Here is a 19865-nt window from a genome sequence, read left to right on the forward strand (position 1 = left end):
CATGGTGGTTGGAACCAAAAATCTATAATTTGGACTCATTAGACCAAAGGATAGATTTCCACTGGGATAATATCCATTGCTCGAGTTTCTTGGCCCAAGCAAGTCTCTTCTTCTTGTTGGTGTCCTTTAGTAGTGGTTTCTTTGCAGCAATTTGACCATGAAGGCCTCCTACACACAGTCTCCTCTGAACAGTTGATGTTGAGACGTGTCTGTTACTTGAATTCTGTGAAGCATTTATTTGGGCTGATAACTCTAATGAACTGCGGCAGAGGTAACTCTGGGTCTTCCTTTTCCTTGGCGGTCCTCATGAGAGCCCAATTTTTCAGTTTTTGATTTGTTAAAAAAGTTTGAAATATCCAATAAATGTCGTTCCACTTCATGATTGTGTCCCACTTGTTGTTGATTCTTCACAAAAAAATACAGTTTTATATCTTTATGTTTGAAGCCTGAAATGTGGCAAAAGGTTGCAAAGTTCAAGGGGCCGAATACTTTCGCAAGGCACTCTATATGGCAGCATTTGCGCAAAACTGAAAGCGTGAACCATTGCTATTAATCAGGGCAAGGTGACCGGAAACATGACCAAATACAAACAGTATAGCTATTCCCTCTGCAGGGCAATCAAACAAGCTAATTGGCAGTATAGAGACAAAGTAGAGTCGCAATTCAACGGCTCAGACATGAGAGGTATGTGGCAGGGTTTACAGTCAATCACGGACTACAAAAGGAAACCAGCCCCCGTCACGGACCACAATATCTTGCTCCCAGACAAACTAAACAACTTTTTAGCTCACTTTGAGGACAACACAGTGCAGCTGACAAGACCCGATACCAAAAGCTGCAGGCTCTCCTTCACAGCAGTCAACGTGAGTAAAACATTGAAACGTGCTAACCCTCGCAAGGCTGCCGGCCCAGACGGCATCCCCAGCCACGTCCTCAGATCATGCGCAGACCAGCTGGCAGGTGTGTTTAAAGACGTATTCAATCAATACTTATCTCAGTCTGCTGTTCCAACATGCTTCAAGAGGGCCACCAATGTTCCTGTTCCCAAGAAAGCGAACGTAACTGAGCTAAATGACTATCGCCCTGTAGCACTCACTTCCGTCATCATGAAGTGCTTTGAGAGACTAGTCGAGGACCATATCACCTCCACCCTACCTGACACCCTAGACCCACTCCAATTTGCTTACCGCCCCAATAGGTCCACAGACAAAGCAATCGCAATCACACTGCACACTGCCCTAACCCATCTGGACAAGAAGAATACCTATGTAAGAATGCTGTTCATCGACTACAGCTCAGCATTTAACACCATAGTACCCTCCAAACCTGGGTCTCCCTGTGCAACTGGGTCCTAGACTTCCTGACGGGCCGCCCACAGGTGGTGAGTGTAGATAACAACATCTCCACCCCGCTGATCCTCAACACTGGGGCTCCACAAGGGTGCGTTCTCAGCCCTCTCCTGTACTCCCTGTTCACCCATGACTGCGTGGCCATGCACGCCTCCAACTCAATCATCAAGTTTGCAGACGACACTATAGTGATAGGCTTGATTACCAACAACGACGAGACGGCCTACAGGGAGGAGGTGTGGGCCCTCGGAGTGTGGTGTCAGGAAAATAACCTCAGACTCAATGTCAACAAAACAAAGGAGATGATTGTGGACTTCAGGAAACAGCAGATGGGACAGTAGTGGAGAAGGTGGAAAGTTTAAGTTCCTCGGCGTACACATCACGGCGAAACTGAAATGGTCCACCCACACAGACAGCATGGTGAAGAAGGCGCAGCAGCGCCTCTTCAACCTCAGGAGGCTGAAGAAATTCGGCTTGTCACCAAAAACACTCACAAACCTTTACATGCACAATCGAGAGCATCCTGTCGGGCTGTATCACCGCCTGGTACGGCAACTGCTCCGCCCACAACCGTAAGGCTCTCCAGAGGGTAGTGAGGTCTGCACAACGCATCACCAGGGGCAAACTACCTGTCCTCCAGGACACCTACACCACCCGATCTCACAGAAAGGCCAAAAAGATCATCAAGGACAACAACCACCCGAGCGACTGCCTGTTCACCCCGCTATCATTCAGAATACGAGGTCAGTACAGGTGCATCAAAGCAGGGACCGAGAGACTGAAAAACAGCTTCTATCTCAAGGCCATCCGACTGTTAAACAGCCATCACTAACATTAAGTGGCTGCTGCCAACATACTGTCTCATCTCAAGCCACTTTAATAATGAGAAATTGACATAATAAATGTATCTCTAGCCAATGACACTTAATATAATGTTTACATACCCTACATTACTCATCTCATATGTATATACTGTACTCCATACCATCTACTGCTTCTTGCCTATGCCGTTCGGCCATCGCTCATTCATATATTTTAGGTACATATTCTATTCATACCTTTACACTTTTTGTATAAGATGGTTGGTGTGAAATTGTTAGGTTATATTACTTGTTAGATATTACTGCATGGTCGGAACTAGAAGCACAAGCATTTCGCTACACTCGCAGTAACATCTGCTAACTATGTGTATGTGACAAATAAAAGTGGATTTGATTTGATTTCAACGCAAAGTGAGTGAACAGAAGAAAAATCTAAATCAAGTGCATATTTGGTGTGACCGCCTTTTGCCTTCAAAACAGCATCAATTTTTCTAGGTACACTTTCACAAAGTCAAGGATTTTGTTGGCATGATTAAAGAATTATACCAAACAGGTGCTCATGATAATCAATTCAATATGTAGGTTGAAACACAATCATTAACGGAAACAGCTGTGTAGGAGGAATGAAACTGGGTGAGGAACAGCCAAACTCAGCTAAGAAGGTGAGGTTCCTGAAGACAGTTTACTGTCAAAAGTCATACACCATGGCACGACTGAGCACAGCAACAAGACACAAGGTAGTTATACTGCATCAGCAAGGTCTCTCCCAGGCAGACATTTCAAGGCAGACAGGGGTTTCCAGATGTGCTGTCAAAGCTCTTTTGAAGAAGCACAAATAAACGGGCAACGTTGAGGACCGTAGACACAGTGGTCGGCCAAGGAAACTTACTGCAGCAGATGAAAGACACATCATGCTTATGTCCATCCCTTCACAATCAGAAGATGTCCAGCAGTGCCATCAGCTCAGAATTGGCAGAAAACAGTGGGATGCTGGTACTCCCATCTACTGTCCTGAGAAGTCTGGTCAAAAGTGGCCTTTATGGAAGACTTGCTGCCAAAAACCCATGCCTCCAACATGGACACAAGGCCAAGCGACTCAAATATGCACGAAAACACAGGAACTGGGGTGTAGAAAAATGGCAGCAGATGCTCTGGACTGATGAGTCAAATTTGAAATATATGGCTATAGCAGAAGGGAGTTTGTTCACCGAAGGGCTGGAGAGCAGTACATGAATGAGTGTCTGCAGGCAACAGTGAAGCATGATGGAGGTTCCTTGCAAGTTTTGGGCTGCATTTCTGCAAATGGACTCCCACTCCTCTTTCTATCCTGGTTATAGCCAGTTTGCGCTGTTCTATGAAGGGAGTAGTACACCGCTTTGTACGAGATCTTCAGTTTCTTGGAAATTTCTCACATTGAATAGCCTTCATTGCTCAGAACAAGAATATACTGATGAATTTCAGAAGAAAGATCTTTGTTTCTGGCCATTTTGAACTTGTAATCGAACCCACAAATGCTGATGCTCCAGATACTCAACTAGTCTAAAGAAGGCCAGTTTCATTGCTTCTTTATACAGAACATAAGTTTTCAGCTGTGCTAACATAATTGCGAAAAGGTTTTCTAATGATCAGTTAGCCTTTTAAAACGATAAACTTGGATTAGCTAACACACAAAGGGGGAAGCTTGCAAGCCGAAAAACCCTATCCCAACCTTGAAGCACGAGGGTGGCAGTATCATGTTGTGACGGTGCTTTACTGCAGGAGAGACTGGTGCACTTCACAAAATAGATGGCATCATGAGGACGGAAAATTACGTAGATATATTGAAGCAACATCTCAAGACATCAGTCAGGAGGTTAAAGCATGGTTCTTCCAAATGGACAATGACCCCAAGCATACTTCCAAAGTTGTGGCAAAATGGCTTAAGGACAACAAAGTCAAGGTATTGGAGGGGCCATCACAAAGCCCTGACCTCAATCGTAAAGAAAATGTGTGGGCAGAACTGAAAAAAGTGTGTGCTAGCAAGGAGGCCTAAAAACCTAACTCAGTTACACCAGCTCTGTCAGGAGGAATGGGCCAAAATTCACCCAACTTATTGTGTGAAGCTTGTGAAAGGCTATCCGAAACGTTTGACCCAAGTTAAACAATTTAAAGGCAATGCTACCAAGTACTAATTGAGTGTATGTAAACTTCTGACCCACTGGGAATGTGATGAATGAAAAAAAAGCTGAAATAATTCTCTACTATTATTCTGATATTTCACATTCTTCAATAAAGTGGTGATCCTACCTGAACTAAGACACCTCTTTATGACTGGAACTACTTATGAGTTAATTATGAATTAATTATTCATTTATAACGGTTGGTGATGTACATTTTCATACCAATTTCATATACAGTAATTGATGAAGTTAAATACGGGATGATTTTGTCTTTATACTGTACGGTAGTGGACATCAAATTGCATAGTTGCGTAAAGATATACAGCATTGATTATTACATGCAGCATGTTACTGTGAAGTTAAGTCAGAGGGCTAGGAGGACAATTCTCTTGTTCTATATTAGAACAACCCTTGTTGGACCTTTCTGAGCTTGGAATTAAAGGTGTACTCAGCCATATGACATCATACTGAATGGGTATGTCATATTTGTTGATTCTACCCATAATGGATTAAGATGAAAGGGGAGGTGTCCTGTCACCCTTGGTTTAATTGCATGAGCACCACTGTCATTGACAATGTACATGTAGACTCTGTAAAGCCCTGAAAGCTGTTACAACTTCAAGAGGACTCTTCATCTGAAGAGGAGAGGCGAGAAGGATCGGATGACCAATATGCGGCGTGGTAAGTGTCCATGGTTGTTTATTTAAACACATAAACTGAACACTCCATACAAAAACAATAAACGTAAACAACCGAAACCAGTACCGTGTGGTGTAAAACACAGACATGGAAACAATCACCCACAAAACCACAGTGAAACCCAGGCTACCTAAGTATGATTCTCAATCAGAGACAACTAACGACACCTGCCTCTGATTGAGAACCATACTAGGCCGAACACAGAAAAACAACCTAGAAACACAAAACATAGAATGCCCACCCAACTCACTTCCTGACCAACTAAAACAAACAATTAACACAATAACTAAGGTCAGAACGTGACAGTACCCCCCGCCCAAGGTGCGGACTCCGGCCGTAAAAACCTGAACCTATAGGGGAGGGTCTGGGTGGGCATCTGTCCGCGGTGGCGGTTCTGGCGCTGGACGTGGACCCCACCATAGTCTTAGTCCGCCTCTGTGGTCTCCTAGGAACGGCGACCCTTGCCGCCGACCCTGACCTGGGAACCCTAAACAACAGGCCCACCGGACTGAGGGACACCTCTGGACTTAAGGGGTAGCTCAGGACTGAGGGGTAGCTCAGGACTGAGAGGCAGCTCAGGCTGGTTGATGGCTCTGGCAGCTCCTGGCTGGCTGACGGATCTGGCAGCTCCTGACTGGCGGGCGGCTCAGATGGCGCTGGGCAGACGGGCGGCTCAGGCGGCGCTGGGCAGACGGGCGGCTCAGGCGGCGCTGGGCAGACGGGCGGCTCAGGCGGCGCTGGGCAGACGGGCGGCTCAGGCGGCGCTGGGCAGAGGAGCTCTGGCGCCTCTGGACTGAGGGGCTCTGCTCTGGCACCTCTGGACTGAGGGGCTCTGATGCCCCTGGACTGAGGGGCTCTGGCGCCTCTGGACTGAGGGGCGGAAGCTCTGGCAGCACCGGACAGGCGGGAGACTCCGGCAGCGCTAGAGAGGAGGAAGGCTCTGGCAGCTCTGGACAGAGGGGCCCTGGCACCTCTGGACTGAGGGGCTCTGGCGCCTCTGGATTGAGGGGCGGAAGCTCTGGCAGCGCCGGACAAGCGGGAGACTCCGGCAGCGCTGGAGAGGAGGAAGGCTCTGGCAGCGCTGGACTGAGGGGCTCTGGCGCCTCTGGACTGAGGGGCTCTGCTCTGGCAGAGCTGGACTGAGGGGCTCTGGCGCCTCTGGACTGAGGGGCTCTGGCGCCTCTGGACTGAGGGTGGAAATTCTGGTAGCGCCGGGCATGCGGGAGCACCTGTATTGATGGGACGGAGAGACAGCCTGGTGCGGGGTGCCGGCACTGGTGGTACCGGGCTTGGGGACACGCACCTCAGGGCGAATTCCTTGCATGCTAAACAACCGAAACCGAAAACAGTACCGTGTGGTGTAAAACACAGACACGGAAACAATCACCCACAAAACCACAGTGAAACCCAAGCTACCTAAGTATGATTCTCAATCAGAGACAACTAACGACACCTGCCTCTGATTGAGAACCATACTAGGCCGAACACAGAAAAACAACCTAGAAACACAAAACATAGAATGCCCACCCAACTCACGTCCTGACCAACTAAAACAAACAATTAACACAATAACTAGGGTCAGAACGTGACAGACTAGCACTAAGAATTTTGACGTTGATTGTTTTTTCTTTCAATTATTTTTTTGTCATACGGTAGTGGAAATAATAACTTTTATTTATTTATTAAAGCGTATTGTAAAGACCATATGTTTATTCAAAATATCTTACTTCAGGTTGCTCAAGCACCACCAGGATGGCTTCTGGCTGGAGGAAATATTTATTTTTCTTTAGATTCAGTTCTTGATATGCCCTCTGATAAACCCTCTCCTCGTACCAAAGCTGCTAAGCTCACCATGTCATTCTTGAAGGATCTGAATTTACTAGACATCTGGAGACAGATGCACCCACAGGATAGGGACTACTCTTTTATTCACTCCCACACAACAAACACACACACATACTGTAGATAACTTTTTGCTATCAACCCAACTGCTTCATAGAGTGTTAGATACTGATTATCTTCCCAGCTTGCTTAGTGACCATTCTCCTCTGGTATTATCAAACTCCATTCCTACCAAGGTAAATGGAGCATATAGATAGAGACTAAATTCTACACTCCTGAAGGAACCTGAATTTTGTGCATTCATCATAGTTTTTAATTTGATCAATAGTTTTTAATTTGACAAACAAACCCTCTGCTCCTGACAGCTTCATTCTTTGGGACGCATTGAAAGCCTATCTGAGGGGACAGATCATTGCCTATACTAAAGGGCTGAAGAGAAAACACAGTGCCGAACTGAATGCCCTTGAATATGAAATATCTGAACTAGAGAAAACCTACCAAAGAGGCCCGACTAAAGACCTATAAAGGCTTTTGGTAAATAATAAACTGAAATATAATACCCTGAACACTTATCAAGCTGAGAGGGCCATCACTAAATCAAAACAGCGTTACTACGAGCTTGGAGAGAAAGAACACAAAATATTGGCATGGCAACTGAAAGCAGAGGAAAGTAAGAGGACAATTAACGCTATAGAAACTCTTACTAACAAGATATCTTTCGATATCAGAAATGAATGATACTTTTAAGAAATATTACGAGGACCTCTATACTTCCCAATCAAGCGATGATCTATCATTCCTTTCTCTCCTCTCTCAACCGCCCATGCCTGTCAGAGGGCACCTGAGTGAACAGTTCTGTCCCTGAATTTTTGGAGGCCATTACATCTTTACCTTCTAATAAATCTCCTGGAGAGGACGGCTTCCCTCCAGAGTTTTATAAATAATTTAAGGATCTGTTGGTACCCTACCTTATGGGGGTACTTAAAAAAGCTGGGGAGGACTACTGCTTCCGAGGTTCTTTCTCTCAAACTGTGTTTACGGTAATTCCCAAGAAATCTAAAAACCCACTAAAGTGCACCTCCTATAGACCAACCTATATCCTTAATACAGATTGTAAACTGGTCACCAAGATGCTATCTAAGAGACTGGAGTCATGTCTCCCCCTGTTGGTCAACCCAGATCAGACTGGCTTCATAATTAATAGATTGTCCTCCAATAATCTCAGAAGGTTCTTTGATATAATTCACCTTGCTAACAAAAACAAAATACCTAGTGTCGCAGTCTCCCTCGATGCCGAAAAGGCCTTTGATAGGGTCAAATGGCTATACCTCTTTCACATCTTGGAAATGTTTGGTTTAGACAGCTAGGATTGCTACCAATGGGATTACTTCGTCCTCTTTCCCTCTCTATAGGGAGAACAGACCAGGTTGCCCAAATAGCCGCCACCATCGAACAGTTGGCTGAGGCCATTAGAACATGTGCTGACATACTGTACATGGCTTTGAGGTAGGCCACCATACCCATAAGTTATCACTTTTTGGGGATGACCTTATCTTATTTCTAACAAACCCAGAACATTCTCTCTCACTTACAGAACCTATTACAGTATAATGGTTATATCTCTGGATATAAGATCAATTTTGATAAAAGAGAAATCTTAACATTGTCTGTATTTGACCATCATACCATCAAACATAAGTTTCCTTTTAGATGGTCGCCTGTGGGCTTCACATATTTGGGCATAATGGTGGATGGTAACCTGAACAACCTCTATAAACTCAATCTGGACAGTTTGTTGCAAAAGGTGGAGGGTGACCTGTGTAAATAGACAGATTTACCTCTCACTGTACTTGGTAGAATTAATATAATTAAAATGAATGTTCTATATTTGTTTCAATCTCTCCACATCCCTGTCTCCGCAGCATTATTTTCCTCTTTCGACAAGCTGACCACACAGTTTATCTGGCACAGCAAAACCCTTATGGATAGTCTGGACAAACTGACCCTTTGTCAGACCCTGATCTGTTTCACCTGTTTTAGTGATTGTCTCCACCCCCCTCAAGGATTGTTCCTGTTGTCTAGTTTTCCGGGTGTTTACCTTTTCTGCCTGCCCTGAGCCTGCCAGACATCCTGTACCTTTGCCCCACCTATCTGGATTACTGACCTCTGCCTGCCCTGAGCCTGCCAGACATCCTGTACCTTTGCCCCACCTATCTGGATTACTGACCTCTGCCTACCCTGACTGCCGTCCTGTACCTTTGCCCCACCTATCTGGATTACTGACCTCTGCCTACCCTGACTGCCGTCCTGTACCTTTGCCCCACCTATCTGGATTACTGACCTCTGCCTGCCCTGAGCCTGCCAGACATCCTGTACCTTTGCCCCACCTATCTGGATTACTGACCTCTGCCTGCCCTGAGCCTGCCAGACATCCTGTACCTTTGCCCCACCTATCTGGCTTACTGACCTCTGCCTGCCCTGAGCCTGCCAGACATCCTGTACCTTTGCCCCACCTATCTGGATTACTGACCTCTGCCTACCCTGACTGCCGTCCTGTACCTTTGCCCCACCTATCTGGATTACTGACCTATGCCTACCCTGACTGCCGTCCTGTACCTTTGCCCCACCTATCTGGATTACTGACCTCTGCCTACCCTGACTGCCGTCATGTACCTTTGCCCCGCCTATCTGGATTACTGACCTCTGCCTGCCCTGAGCCTGCCAGACATCCTGTACCTTTGCCCCACCTATCTGGATTACTGACCTCTGCCTGCCCTGAGCCTGCCAGCCGTCCTGTACCTTTGCCCCACCTATCTGGATTACTGACGTCTGCCTGCCCTGAGCCTGCCAACCGTCCTGTACCTTTGCCCCACCTATCTGGATTACTGAACCCTGCCTGCCCTTAACCTCCATTTTGCCTGCCCCTGTTGGATTAATAAACTGTTGTTACTTCTGGATCTTACCTGAAACGTGATACCCTTGATTATGGTCAAGGGGGCTTAAACCTCCCCAATTTCAGAATGTATTACTGGCAGTCTAGATTTCTGGGTCAGAGGTTTAACAATGGTCCTTCTCCCTCATGGTTGAACATTGAAAAGTTTGATGTACATGAGGACACGGGCAGAATTGTTTAACAAATGGTACATGAAATCTATAAAAACTTTCATAGACAACCCTTTAATTACACATTCTGCTTGGCATGGTGCAAACTGCATGAGTTGCAAAGACGAGAGGAATTTTGTTCCCCTAAAACCCCTCTACGGAACAATAGATTGATTCTTGTGTTTTTCCAGAATAGTAACTTTAGACCATAGTCGAATAAGGATATCACTCTTCTGGAACATTGCTATGAGAAGGGAATTCTTATGTCCTTCAAACAGCTGAAACATAAATACCACCTGTCTAACAAGGACTTCTTAAATTCCTACAACTACAACATTTTATTAGGGTGAATCTCAAGGGCCAAGGGAACCTACCTAAGATGTCACCCAATGAACAACTCTGCCATGCAGACCAACCACTGTTTAGGACCATTTCCCGTGTCCATGATGCTCTTAACTAGATAAACGCCGACTTAGATGGGAAAAAGACCTGAGTATTAATTTTGATTAGGGACTATGGAGTGACCTATGCAGGGATGGTGTTATATCCACATTGAACTCCAGATACAGACTGATCCGGTTTAATTTCCTCCATCAGCTCTATATCACCCCATCTAGACTACACAAGTTCAACCCTGATATCTCCTCTCTCAGTTTAAGATGTGGCTCAGATGAAGGAACATTCCTTGGCAGTGTTCAAAACTACACTGTTTCTGGCAACGGGTATGCAATACCATTTCCTCAATTCATGGGGCTGCATTCTGTCACGTTCTTAGTAGTTCTTGTGTGTTTTCCTTTTTTAGTGTTGGTCAGGACGTGAGCTGGGTGGGCATTCTATGTTGTGTTTCTAGTTTGTCTGTTTCTGTGTTTGGCCTGATATGGTTCTCAATCAGAGGCAGGTGTTAGTCATTGTCTCTGATTGGGAACCATATTTAGGTAGCTTGTTTTGTGTTGGGGGTTTGTGGGTGATTGTTTTCCTGTCTTAGTGTCTATGCACCAGATAGGAGTGTTTTCAGTTTTCAGATTTGTTATTTTGTAATTTGAAGTGTTCAGTTGGGATTTATTATTAAAGAAGATGAACACTCACCTCGCTGCGCTTTGGTCCTCTCTTTCCCAGGAAGAAAGGCGTTATACACTCCCTTTAGACCCGAAGATCTGTCTACTGGGTAACTTTACTAATTACAGTCTTAGGCCATGTCATACTATAAAGCTAACAGAAATATTGCTAGCGATTGCCAAGAAATGTATTGCCTTGAAATGGAAATCGGATTCCTCCCTGCCAGTTGTAATGTGGCTATCGGAAGTTAATAGTTTTATCCCACTGGAGAAAATGACTTACTGCTTGAGGAATAACTTGGAGACATTTTACAACCTTTAATTGTTTATATGGAGAATCTCCCCTTACATCACATTGAGTGCATCTATATATATTCCTCACGTAATGTTTCACACTTAATGTATAATAGGTAGCTTACGGCCCATGTCTTATTCTTTAAAAAATATATATTATTTCACTCACATTCTTGTCTGTCGTCTTGAAAGGTTATTGTCACTTTGTTATATTGTTGTCCAATATCTTCTACTTTTTGTTTTGAATGTTCTTAATCGGAAAATGCAAAAATAAACAAAAGCGTGTTGTGAATAAAAGTGCAGTAAATGCCTGTAAACCTAAAAGCGCATGTAGAATACAATAATATATTTAAATTTCATAACTATATCTTCAAATGACCCAAACCATATTTCCACACACAAACATATCAATTTCATTTTTTTTGTTACTTTGCTAAATCATATCAATCTTGAATCAGGGAGAATTTAAACTAAGTCTAACAAAGATTTAAGTGGATGCATGCACACTTTCAGGCTTTATTACTAGATTACAGAGTGCAGATTCATGTTTGACTCCGGAGTATTATTGCTGAAGAGACAGGCGAAGTTCACAGAGTGCAGAGAGGTATTTGTCATTACAATCATGCACAACAGCCTTATCATACCACTGTACGGCCTGTTCTTTATTCCCCTGCATTCTATAGACAAACCCCAGAATACCACAGGCCTCTCCATCCATGGGGTCTTGGGAGATGCGCCTCTCTGCGATCATCTTCAGTTTCTGCGCACAACTCTTCCCATTGGCAGTGTCTTTCTGTAGTTCCAAACCTTCTGTGTAGTGCTTGATGGCCAGAGGTTCACATTTGTTGTGATACTGCTGGAACTGGCCATAGTTCAAGTTGACCACCTGCAGACTGTCATTCTTAGCTAGGGCTTTCTCAAAGGTTTTCTTGAACAGTTCCTCTGCCTTGGTGATGTCTTTATCCTCTCCGTAGAGCAGTGCCAGCTCAGCCATGGCATAGATGAAGGAAGGCTTCAGTGAAGTAGCCATCTCCAGATGTTGAATGCACTGACGGAGTAGCTGCTGGATCTCAGCCCCCTTACCATGGAACCTTCCACTCTTGCATACTGAGATCTTTTTCCTCTTGTAGCAGAGAGCCAATTGATGGTGTATTATGGCAGACTGGCTTGTACGCTGTAGTGCTCTGTTCAACAGAGCAATGGACTTGTCAACGTGCCCCTGCTGTCGGAGAAACTTCCCTACATAACGTGTCACGTGCGGACAGTCTGGGGACATATCCAGAGCTTTCTCCACCAACTCCTCTGCCTCCCCAAATATTTTATAGACAGACAGTTTCAGACCCAGAAGGACCATGAGGACTGCGTCTTGTGGGTTAATCTCTATGGCACGTCTCAGTTGTTTAATAGCTGGTGAGTCATTAACACTTGAGAGCTCTTTTTCTGTACGATACAATGCAATGGCGTAACCTGCATTCCACTCACTCTCCTCAAACTCCAGCTCCAGAGCTTTCTTGAAGCATTCTAGTGCTTTGTCATAGTATTTATAGGAGAACTTGAGGAAGGTCCAACCCTTCTCACCATAGACCTCAGGATGGAGGACAGATGTGGAACTAGTTGGAAACTTCTCTTTCATCTCCTCCAGTTTCTCTAAGTAACTCTGGCACTTGATGTAATCACCCACATGGTAATGTAACCAGCAAAGGTCTCCATAGGGGACAATGAGATGTTTCTCACAGTCCTCACCATGGTACTCTCTCGTGAGCTCCTCAGCCTTTAACAAGTTATCCATTGCCTCTTCTGGGTAACCCTTCAGATATTTGATGTAGGCCAGATTGCTGAATGTCCGTGCAACCCCTGCCTCTTTCCCGAGACCTAACTCAATCTGGTCCTTGAGCCTGGTCTGCAGATTATCAATATCCATGTCATCTTGCCTCAAATCCCAGGTGAAGCGGCACTCCAGTTGAAGTAGTTTGGTTAAAATGGAGCTGAAAATAATATATTTTAGTGACTATGTTATTGACAATTTTACACAGCTCATTATTTCAAAATCATAGATTTTGGCATGTGTTCATTCAGAATCTAATTTTGTTCACTGTGTTACCATGTGCTTAGTAAAGTAGTCATACAAAGATATAAGATGGCAAACTTACCTCATTTCAATAGTTGTAAAGTTGCACCAGCACATAAAGCAACAATGCTCAGGTGGCCACACTGATAATGAACACCTTGTGTGCTGGCCTGCTGTCACACCATGCGCGTTCCCTGCCCAGCTATAAAATGTGTTAATATTACGCGCGTTCCCTGCCCAGGTACGATAATTGTTTGTATTAAGCAGAAGTATAAAGTAGCCTATGGAAGTTGACACATTTACAACAATACTACCAGTTGGCGTCCCTATATGAAGCGAAAGGATGAGTATCGTCACTCTGGAATACTAGTACAGTAGCCTAAGTTTCGTTTCTTCTCAGCCAGTGAACGATTACCTCACGTGGGAGTGTCCTTGAATGGATGACGCGCGCGGCCTCAGTGAGAGTGCTGTGCGCAATAGACATAACACGGCACATATTTTGTGTTTGTATTTATTATGGATTCCCATTAGCTGCTGCCAAGGTAGTAGCTACTCTTCCTGGGTTCCGGCAAAATTAAGGCAGTTTATACAATTATAAAAACATTACAATACATTCACAGACTGTGTGCCCTCAAGCCCCTACTCCACCACTAGCACATACAGTACAAAATCCACGTGTACCTGTGTATAGTGCGTATGCTATCGTGTGTATGCTATCGTGTGTGTATGTATGCCTCTGTGCCTCTGTTTGTGTTGCTTCACAGTCCCCGCTGTTCCATAAGGTGTTTTTTATCTGTTTTTTAAATCTAATTTTACTGCTTGCCTGAGTTACTTGATGTGGAATAGAGTTCCATGTAGTCATGGCTCTATTTACCACTGTGCGCCTTCCACAGTCTGTTCTGGGCTTGGGGACTGTGAAGAGACCTCTTGTTGCATGGGTGTCTGAGCTATGTGCCAGTAGTTCAAACAGACAGCTCGATGCATTCAACATGTCAATACCTCTCATAAATACAAGCAGTGACGAAGTCAATCTCTCCTCCACTTTGAGCCTTGAGAGATTGACATGCATATGATTAATATTAGCTCTCTGTGTACATCCAAGGGCCAGCAGTGCTGCCCTGTTCTGATCCAATTGCAATTTTCACAAGTCCTGCGAGGTGTGACAAAACTAGGGCCTGTAGGACCTGTCTTGTTGACAGTACCGTCAAGAAGGGAGAGCAGTGCATTATCATGGACATACTTCTCCCCATCTTAGCTACTGTTGTATAAATATGCTTGACCATGACAGTTTACAATCCAGGGTTACTCCAAGCAGTTTAATCACTGCTTGGAGTTACGCTGCTCCACAGAAATTCTGTTTTAGAGATATTATGAAGAAAATGTATCTTAAATTGGAAATAAATGTTGAGTGCAGGTCATTCATCCAAACCTCGAGATATAGAGACAGACCATATTTTACTCTGGTATTTTACTACTGTACTGAGTGTTTCCTATTCTCTGACAATGATGTTCCAGTCCGCTTATAAGCCACCAGATACAGTGCACGTCAGATGCAGGTAACTGCCAAAATAATGGAAACACTTAAGTAGATAAGAGATACAAAGTATATTGAAAGCAGGTGCTTCCACACAGGTGTGGTTTCTGAGTTAATTAAGCAATTAACATTCCATCATGCTTAGGGTCATGTATAAAAATGCTGGACAGGCCATTATTTAGGCCATTATTTTGACTATCATGGCTATGCCCCCATAGGATCACAATGCCCCCATCCACAGGGAACACGAGTGGTCACTGAATGATTGATGAGCATGAAAATGATGTAAACCATATGTCATGGCCGTCATGTCATGGCAGTTCAACCCTTATGGGAGATTCTGGTTTGAGCTTTGCTACCCGACTTGAGCCCGACATTATACATCGGGTCAGGGCCAGGTAGGGCCTGATTTGTTTTAGCAATAATTAGGGTACGGGCAGTGCTCGAGTATCATTAAATTAATCACTAACATTTTGAAGCTGAGCCTTTTGCTCATGTTCTGCTGCGCTGCATAGTCATTTGACTAAGATCATGAAGTGCTTCAACCTTGTCAGAAGTGTGTCAGAAGTGCTTCAACCTTGTCAAATATAAAACAGGAAAGATTGTTTCACAAAAATGATCATGTTCCTTGAGTTTTGTGACAAAAAGTGTCTAACAGCTAATTTCTCTCACCATTGAGCAGAGCAGTCCAAGCAGAGCAGTTGCCATGGATATTCACAGACTCAGAGCCACCATTATTTTTGTATCATACCTTTATTTAACCATGCAACTCAGTTAAGAACAAATTCTTATTTTTAATGATGGCCTAGGAACAGTGGGTTAACTGCCTTGTTCAGGAGCAGAACAACAGATGTGTACCTTGTCAGCTCAGGGATTTGAACTTGCAACCTTTTGGTTGCTAGCCCAACGCTCTAACCACTAGGCTACCCTACCCTAAGAGGGTAGCTGCATACTACCCTTAGAGCCACCAAGAGCCACCAGCAGAGCTCATGGAGAGTGAGCAAGTGACAGACAGAGAGGAGCAGCTCATGGATTTAGTAATGGAGGAAGTTATTTCTGGTTTTGGTCAAGCCCGGGCCAGGCCTTAAATTTGTCAGGACCTGAACGTTGTGGGAATGGGTAGGGCCTGAACGTCGTGGGAATGGGTAGGGCCTGAAAGTCGTGGGAATGGGTAGGGCCTGAACGTCGTGGGAATGGGTAGGGCCTGAACGTCGTGGGAATGGGTAGGGCCTGAACGTGGGTAGGGCGTGGGAATGGGTAGGGCCTGAACGTCGTGGGAATGGGTAGGGCCTGAACGTCGTGGGAATGGGTAGGGCCTGAACGTCGTGGGAATGGGTAGGGCCTGAACGTCGTGGGAATGGGTAGGGCCTGAACGTCGTGGGAATGGGTAGGGCCTGAACGTCGTGGGAATGGGTAGGGCCTGAACGTCGTGGGAATGGGTAGTGCCTGAACATCGTGGGAATGGGTAGGGCTTGGGCTTAAAATTCATGCAAGACTCAAAATCTGAAGTGGCGCCTGAGACAGTGTTTTCCACCACCATCAACAAAACACCAATTGATGGAATTTCGCATGAAAGAATGGTATCTCATCCCTCCAATAGAGTTACAGATACTTGTAGAATCTTTGCCAAGGTGCATTAAAACTGTTTTGGCTCATGGTGGCCCAACGGCCTATTAAGACACTTTATTTTAGTGTTTCCTTTATTTTGGCAGTTACCTGTATTTTATAACGAAAACAGAAGAGCAGAAAATTGGTGTGCAAAGTAGATATTGTTATAGCAGACCAACCAAAGGCCTAAAACTAAGACTGTAGCCAAATTAGGGCCTTTTAACCAGTTGTTGGCCAAAAAACATGGGTTTATTGAATCGCTGCTTTGAGTTGCTTTTCAAAGTTGCATTTCCTCTGACAATGTCATCAGGTAGTGAATGATTATAACGAGGCATAGGGTTTACTGAGGACAGGCTTTTAACTGTAAATACCTATAGGCTTACTGTTCCATACGGACAAGTCGAGGCCCATTCCTTCAAACTGCCACACAGATTTATCTCATTTTCATCAAAGCTCATGTTTCAGGAAATGTGATGAAGGATCCATTTTCATTTGAGATACTGTCGCCTATGTATCTTCAACATGGTAGAGCTGCATTTGATGAATACTTAACCATGTAATGTCATAACATTTTATTATAATATAAAAATGACGTTGGTCATAATACAGAAGCCTTCTTCGGGTGATTATAGTCAGCATACAAATGTCAATGTTTACGAGAGCCTTATTTTCCCTGTCTGACTGCATTACACACAATAGTTCTGTAATAAAAAATAAATGTCATGCAGTCAAGAAATACACAGGCAATGTTGACTAATCAAGTAGAAAATAATGTTAACACGCTCAAAGATGTTGGTAATATGTTCTCTACACAATGTTAATGTCAGTTACAAGAGCTACTGCAGTTGAATGGTCATATCTAATTCACTTGAAATGGGACACATCCAAAGACATAGAAACATGTTTTCCATAGGTAATATAGTCTAACTCTATATTTATTTTGAAATCAAACTTAAAAAACGTACACACTACTTGAATTTAGTTACAGAAACACATTTAAATGCATACAGCAGTATTTCAATTTAACACATGTTGTGTTACAGTAAGGTTTAGCATGTGTCAAATACAACAGGTGTAAACCTTACCGGGAATAGCTTAGTTACAAATACGTAAAAAACACTTAACCAACAATGAAGTTCAATAAATAGAGTTCAGAAAATATTTACTAAATAAAATAAAGTAAAAAATATAAAATAAAATAAAAAGCAACACAATAAAATAACAACAACGAGGCTATATACAGGGGGTACCGGTACAGAGTCAATGTGCAGGGGTACAGGTTAGTTAAAGTAATTTGTGCATGTAGGTAGGGGTAAAGTGGCTTGCAGAGTGAATCTTAGCTCTCCTGGTGTACTCCTCAGCCTTCCTCTTTGTCCTCAGTGACGAGGAACGCCAAAATCTCAAAGGCTTCGCAGACTCTCTTCTTGAGTACACCAAGAAGAAAGTCTTGGTGGCAGATCCCTGTGATCCGCTTCATCCTCTTCCTAGCCTGCTTCCTGTCCCATCTCTGTCTGAATCTGGTAGGGCTTTTTGAAGTATGTCACAGCGCCATCCTAGTGTTTCTTCTTGAAGAACAAAAACAGGCCGAAGCCAGAGTAGCAGTGCTGCTTTTCTGAGTCACTGCAGGAATCATCCTCTAACAGGACAGTGAACATCACCGGAAGTTGCTTTATGGCCTACATAGAACATGCAAGTAGGGGCATTTTCAGCCAGTTGGTTATATCCCAACCTGTATTTTCAAACCCAAATCTAAAATAAATGGAATAATTTGAATAATCTGTCTGCAGATGGTGATAGTCAGCACTACAATATCTGTCACCAGAGCCATGGCCTACCCCTTTATATACAGCTGTCACAGGCCGGCTCATAGCCTGTGGCAAAAATGAGGGGACACGAACAACAGGTATAGGCCAATCAAAAAGGTTCATTATAAACCAAAGACTATTAACTTTAAACAATGAAAAAGGAATGAGGTGTGAAAGTATCATAGGGTGTATGTAAAGGGTGTATGTAAAGGGTGTATGTAAAGTGCAGGGATATGTGAATCTGTGTGTGTGAATATGACTGAGTGAAAACTTGTAAAACTACAAAGGAACAAACAAAACAGGATCATACCTGGAGGAGCAGAGAGAGAGACAAGAGTGGTTAGTGAAGCAATTTAAATACCCTGAGCCCAGGTGGCTCCAATCACTAACGACCCTCTTCTGCCTGCAGGAGGAACTGCCCCTGCAATGCAGAGGAAGGGCCGTGACACAGCCTACTCACTACACATACTAATATCTGTCATGAAATGTTTTATTTAGTTAAGAAATGTATCTTTAAAGGTGAACAATGTCAAAATAGTATTATATATTATTGTCTTACTGTTCCTTTTCGACTCACTGTCAAACTTGCAGCGACTCCCTACAAATGTCTGGCAAAGTGCCAGCATGGAAATACTTAGAGGGAACAATAAGAAGATTTAATATTTGGCCTTTATGTTGGTTTTTGGAGCAAAGTAGAAAGAAGCACGTTAACAAGCTCAAAGATCATCACGTTTTTTGGCAGTATGTTTTATTATCTCTTTCACAATGTTAATGCCAGTTACAAGAGCAACAACAGTTGAACGGTCGGTGAAGATATCTAATCAACTACCTGAAAGGAGACACATCCAAAGACATAAAAACTCCTAAAGCAATACATTCTAATTCATTTTTTGTTGTTGTTGCAATAAAAAATATAAAAAATGAACATAAGAAACATGCACGCAACTTGAAGTTAATGTTACACTTTACAATTAAAACCATTCAAATGCATGTAGCAGTATTCCTATAAGCCATGCACTGTGTAACAGTAAGATAGGGGTAGTTGGTTGTCACACTTTTTACTTTTGTGTGTATTTCTCAGCACCAGTATATCTTACAAGACTCGTTTTGATGTTAGGAAAATGAACAAGGTCAAGGGTTGAAATCAGTGGTGGAAAAAGTATCCAATTGTGATACTTGAGTAAAAGTATCTATACATTAATAGAAAGTTATTCAAGAAAAAATGTAAGTCACCCAGTAAAATACTACTTGAGTAAAAGTCAAAGTATTTGGTTCTAAATATACTTTAAGTATCAAAAGTGAATGTATTTGGTAATATATACTTAAGTATCAAAAGTAAAAGTATACATCATTTCAAATTCTTTATATTAAGCAAAGCAGATGCCACCATTTTCTTGTTTTTAAAATGTACACATAGCCAGGGGCACACTCCAACATTCAGACACCATTTACAAATTATGCATTTGTGTTGAGTGAATCCGCCAGATCAGAGGCAGTGGTGATGGCCATGTGTTCTCTTGATAAGTGTG

At 43.5% G+C, this 19865-nt stretch overlaps 1 protein-coding gene across 1 annotated transcript; it reads right to left on the reverse strand.

Annotated features, from left to right (window-relative positions):
* Positions 1 to 11330: 11330 nt before the first annotated feature.
* Positions 11331 to 13779, reverse strand: LOC135505129 (interferon-induced protein with tetratricopeptide repeats 5-like). Its single transcript, XM_064924237.1, has 2 exons — positions 13472 to 13779; positions 11331 to 13306 (listed from the first exon to the last, which is right to left on the reverse strand). Exons 1-2 carry the CDS (start codon positions 13504 to 13506, stop codon positions 11884 to 11886), a joined length of 1458 nt encoding a protein of 485 aa, XP_064780309.1. The 5' UTR covers positions 13507 to 13779; the 3' UTR covers positions 11331 to 11883.
* Positions 13780 to 19865: the final 6086 nt, after the last annotated feature.

The sequence above is a fragment of the Oncorhynchus masou genome, chromosome 18, assembly GCF_036934945.1.
Source record: "Oncorhynchus masou masou isolate Uvic2021 chromosome 18, UVic_Omas_1.1, whole genome shotgun sequence".
Classification (NCBI taxonomy): domain Eukaryota; kingdom Metazoa; phylum Chordata; class Actinopteri; order Salmoniformes; family Salmonidae; genus Oncorhynchus; species Oncorhynchus masou.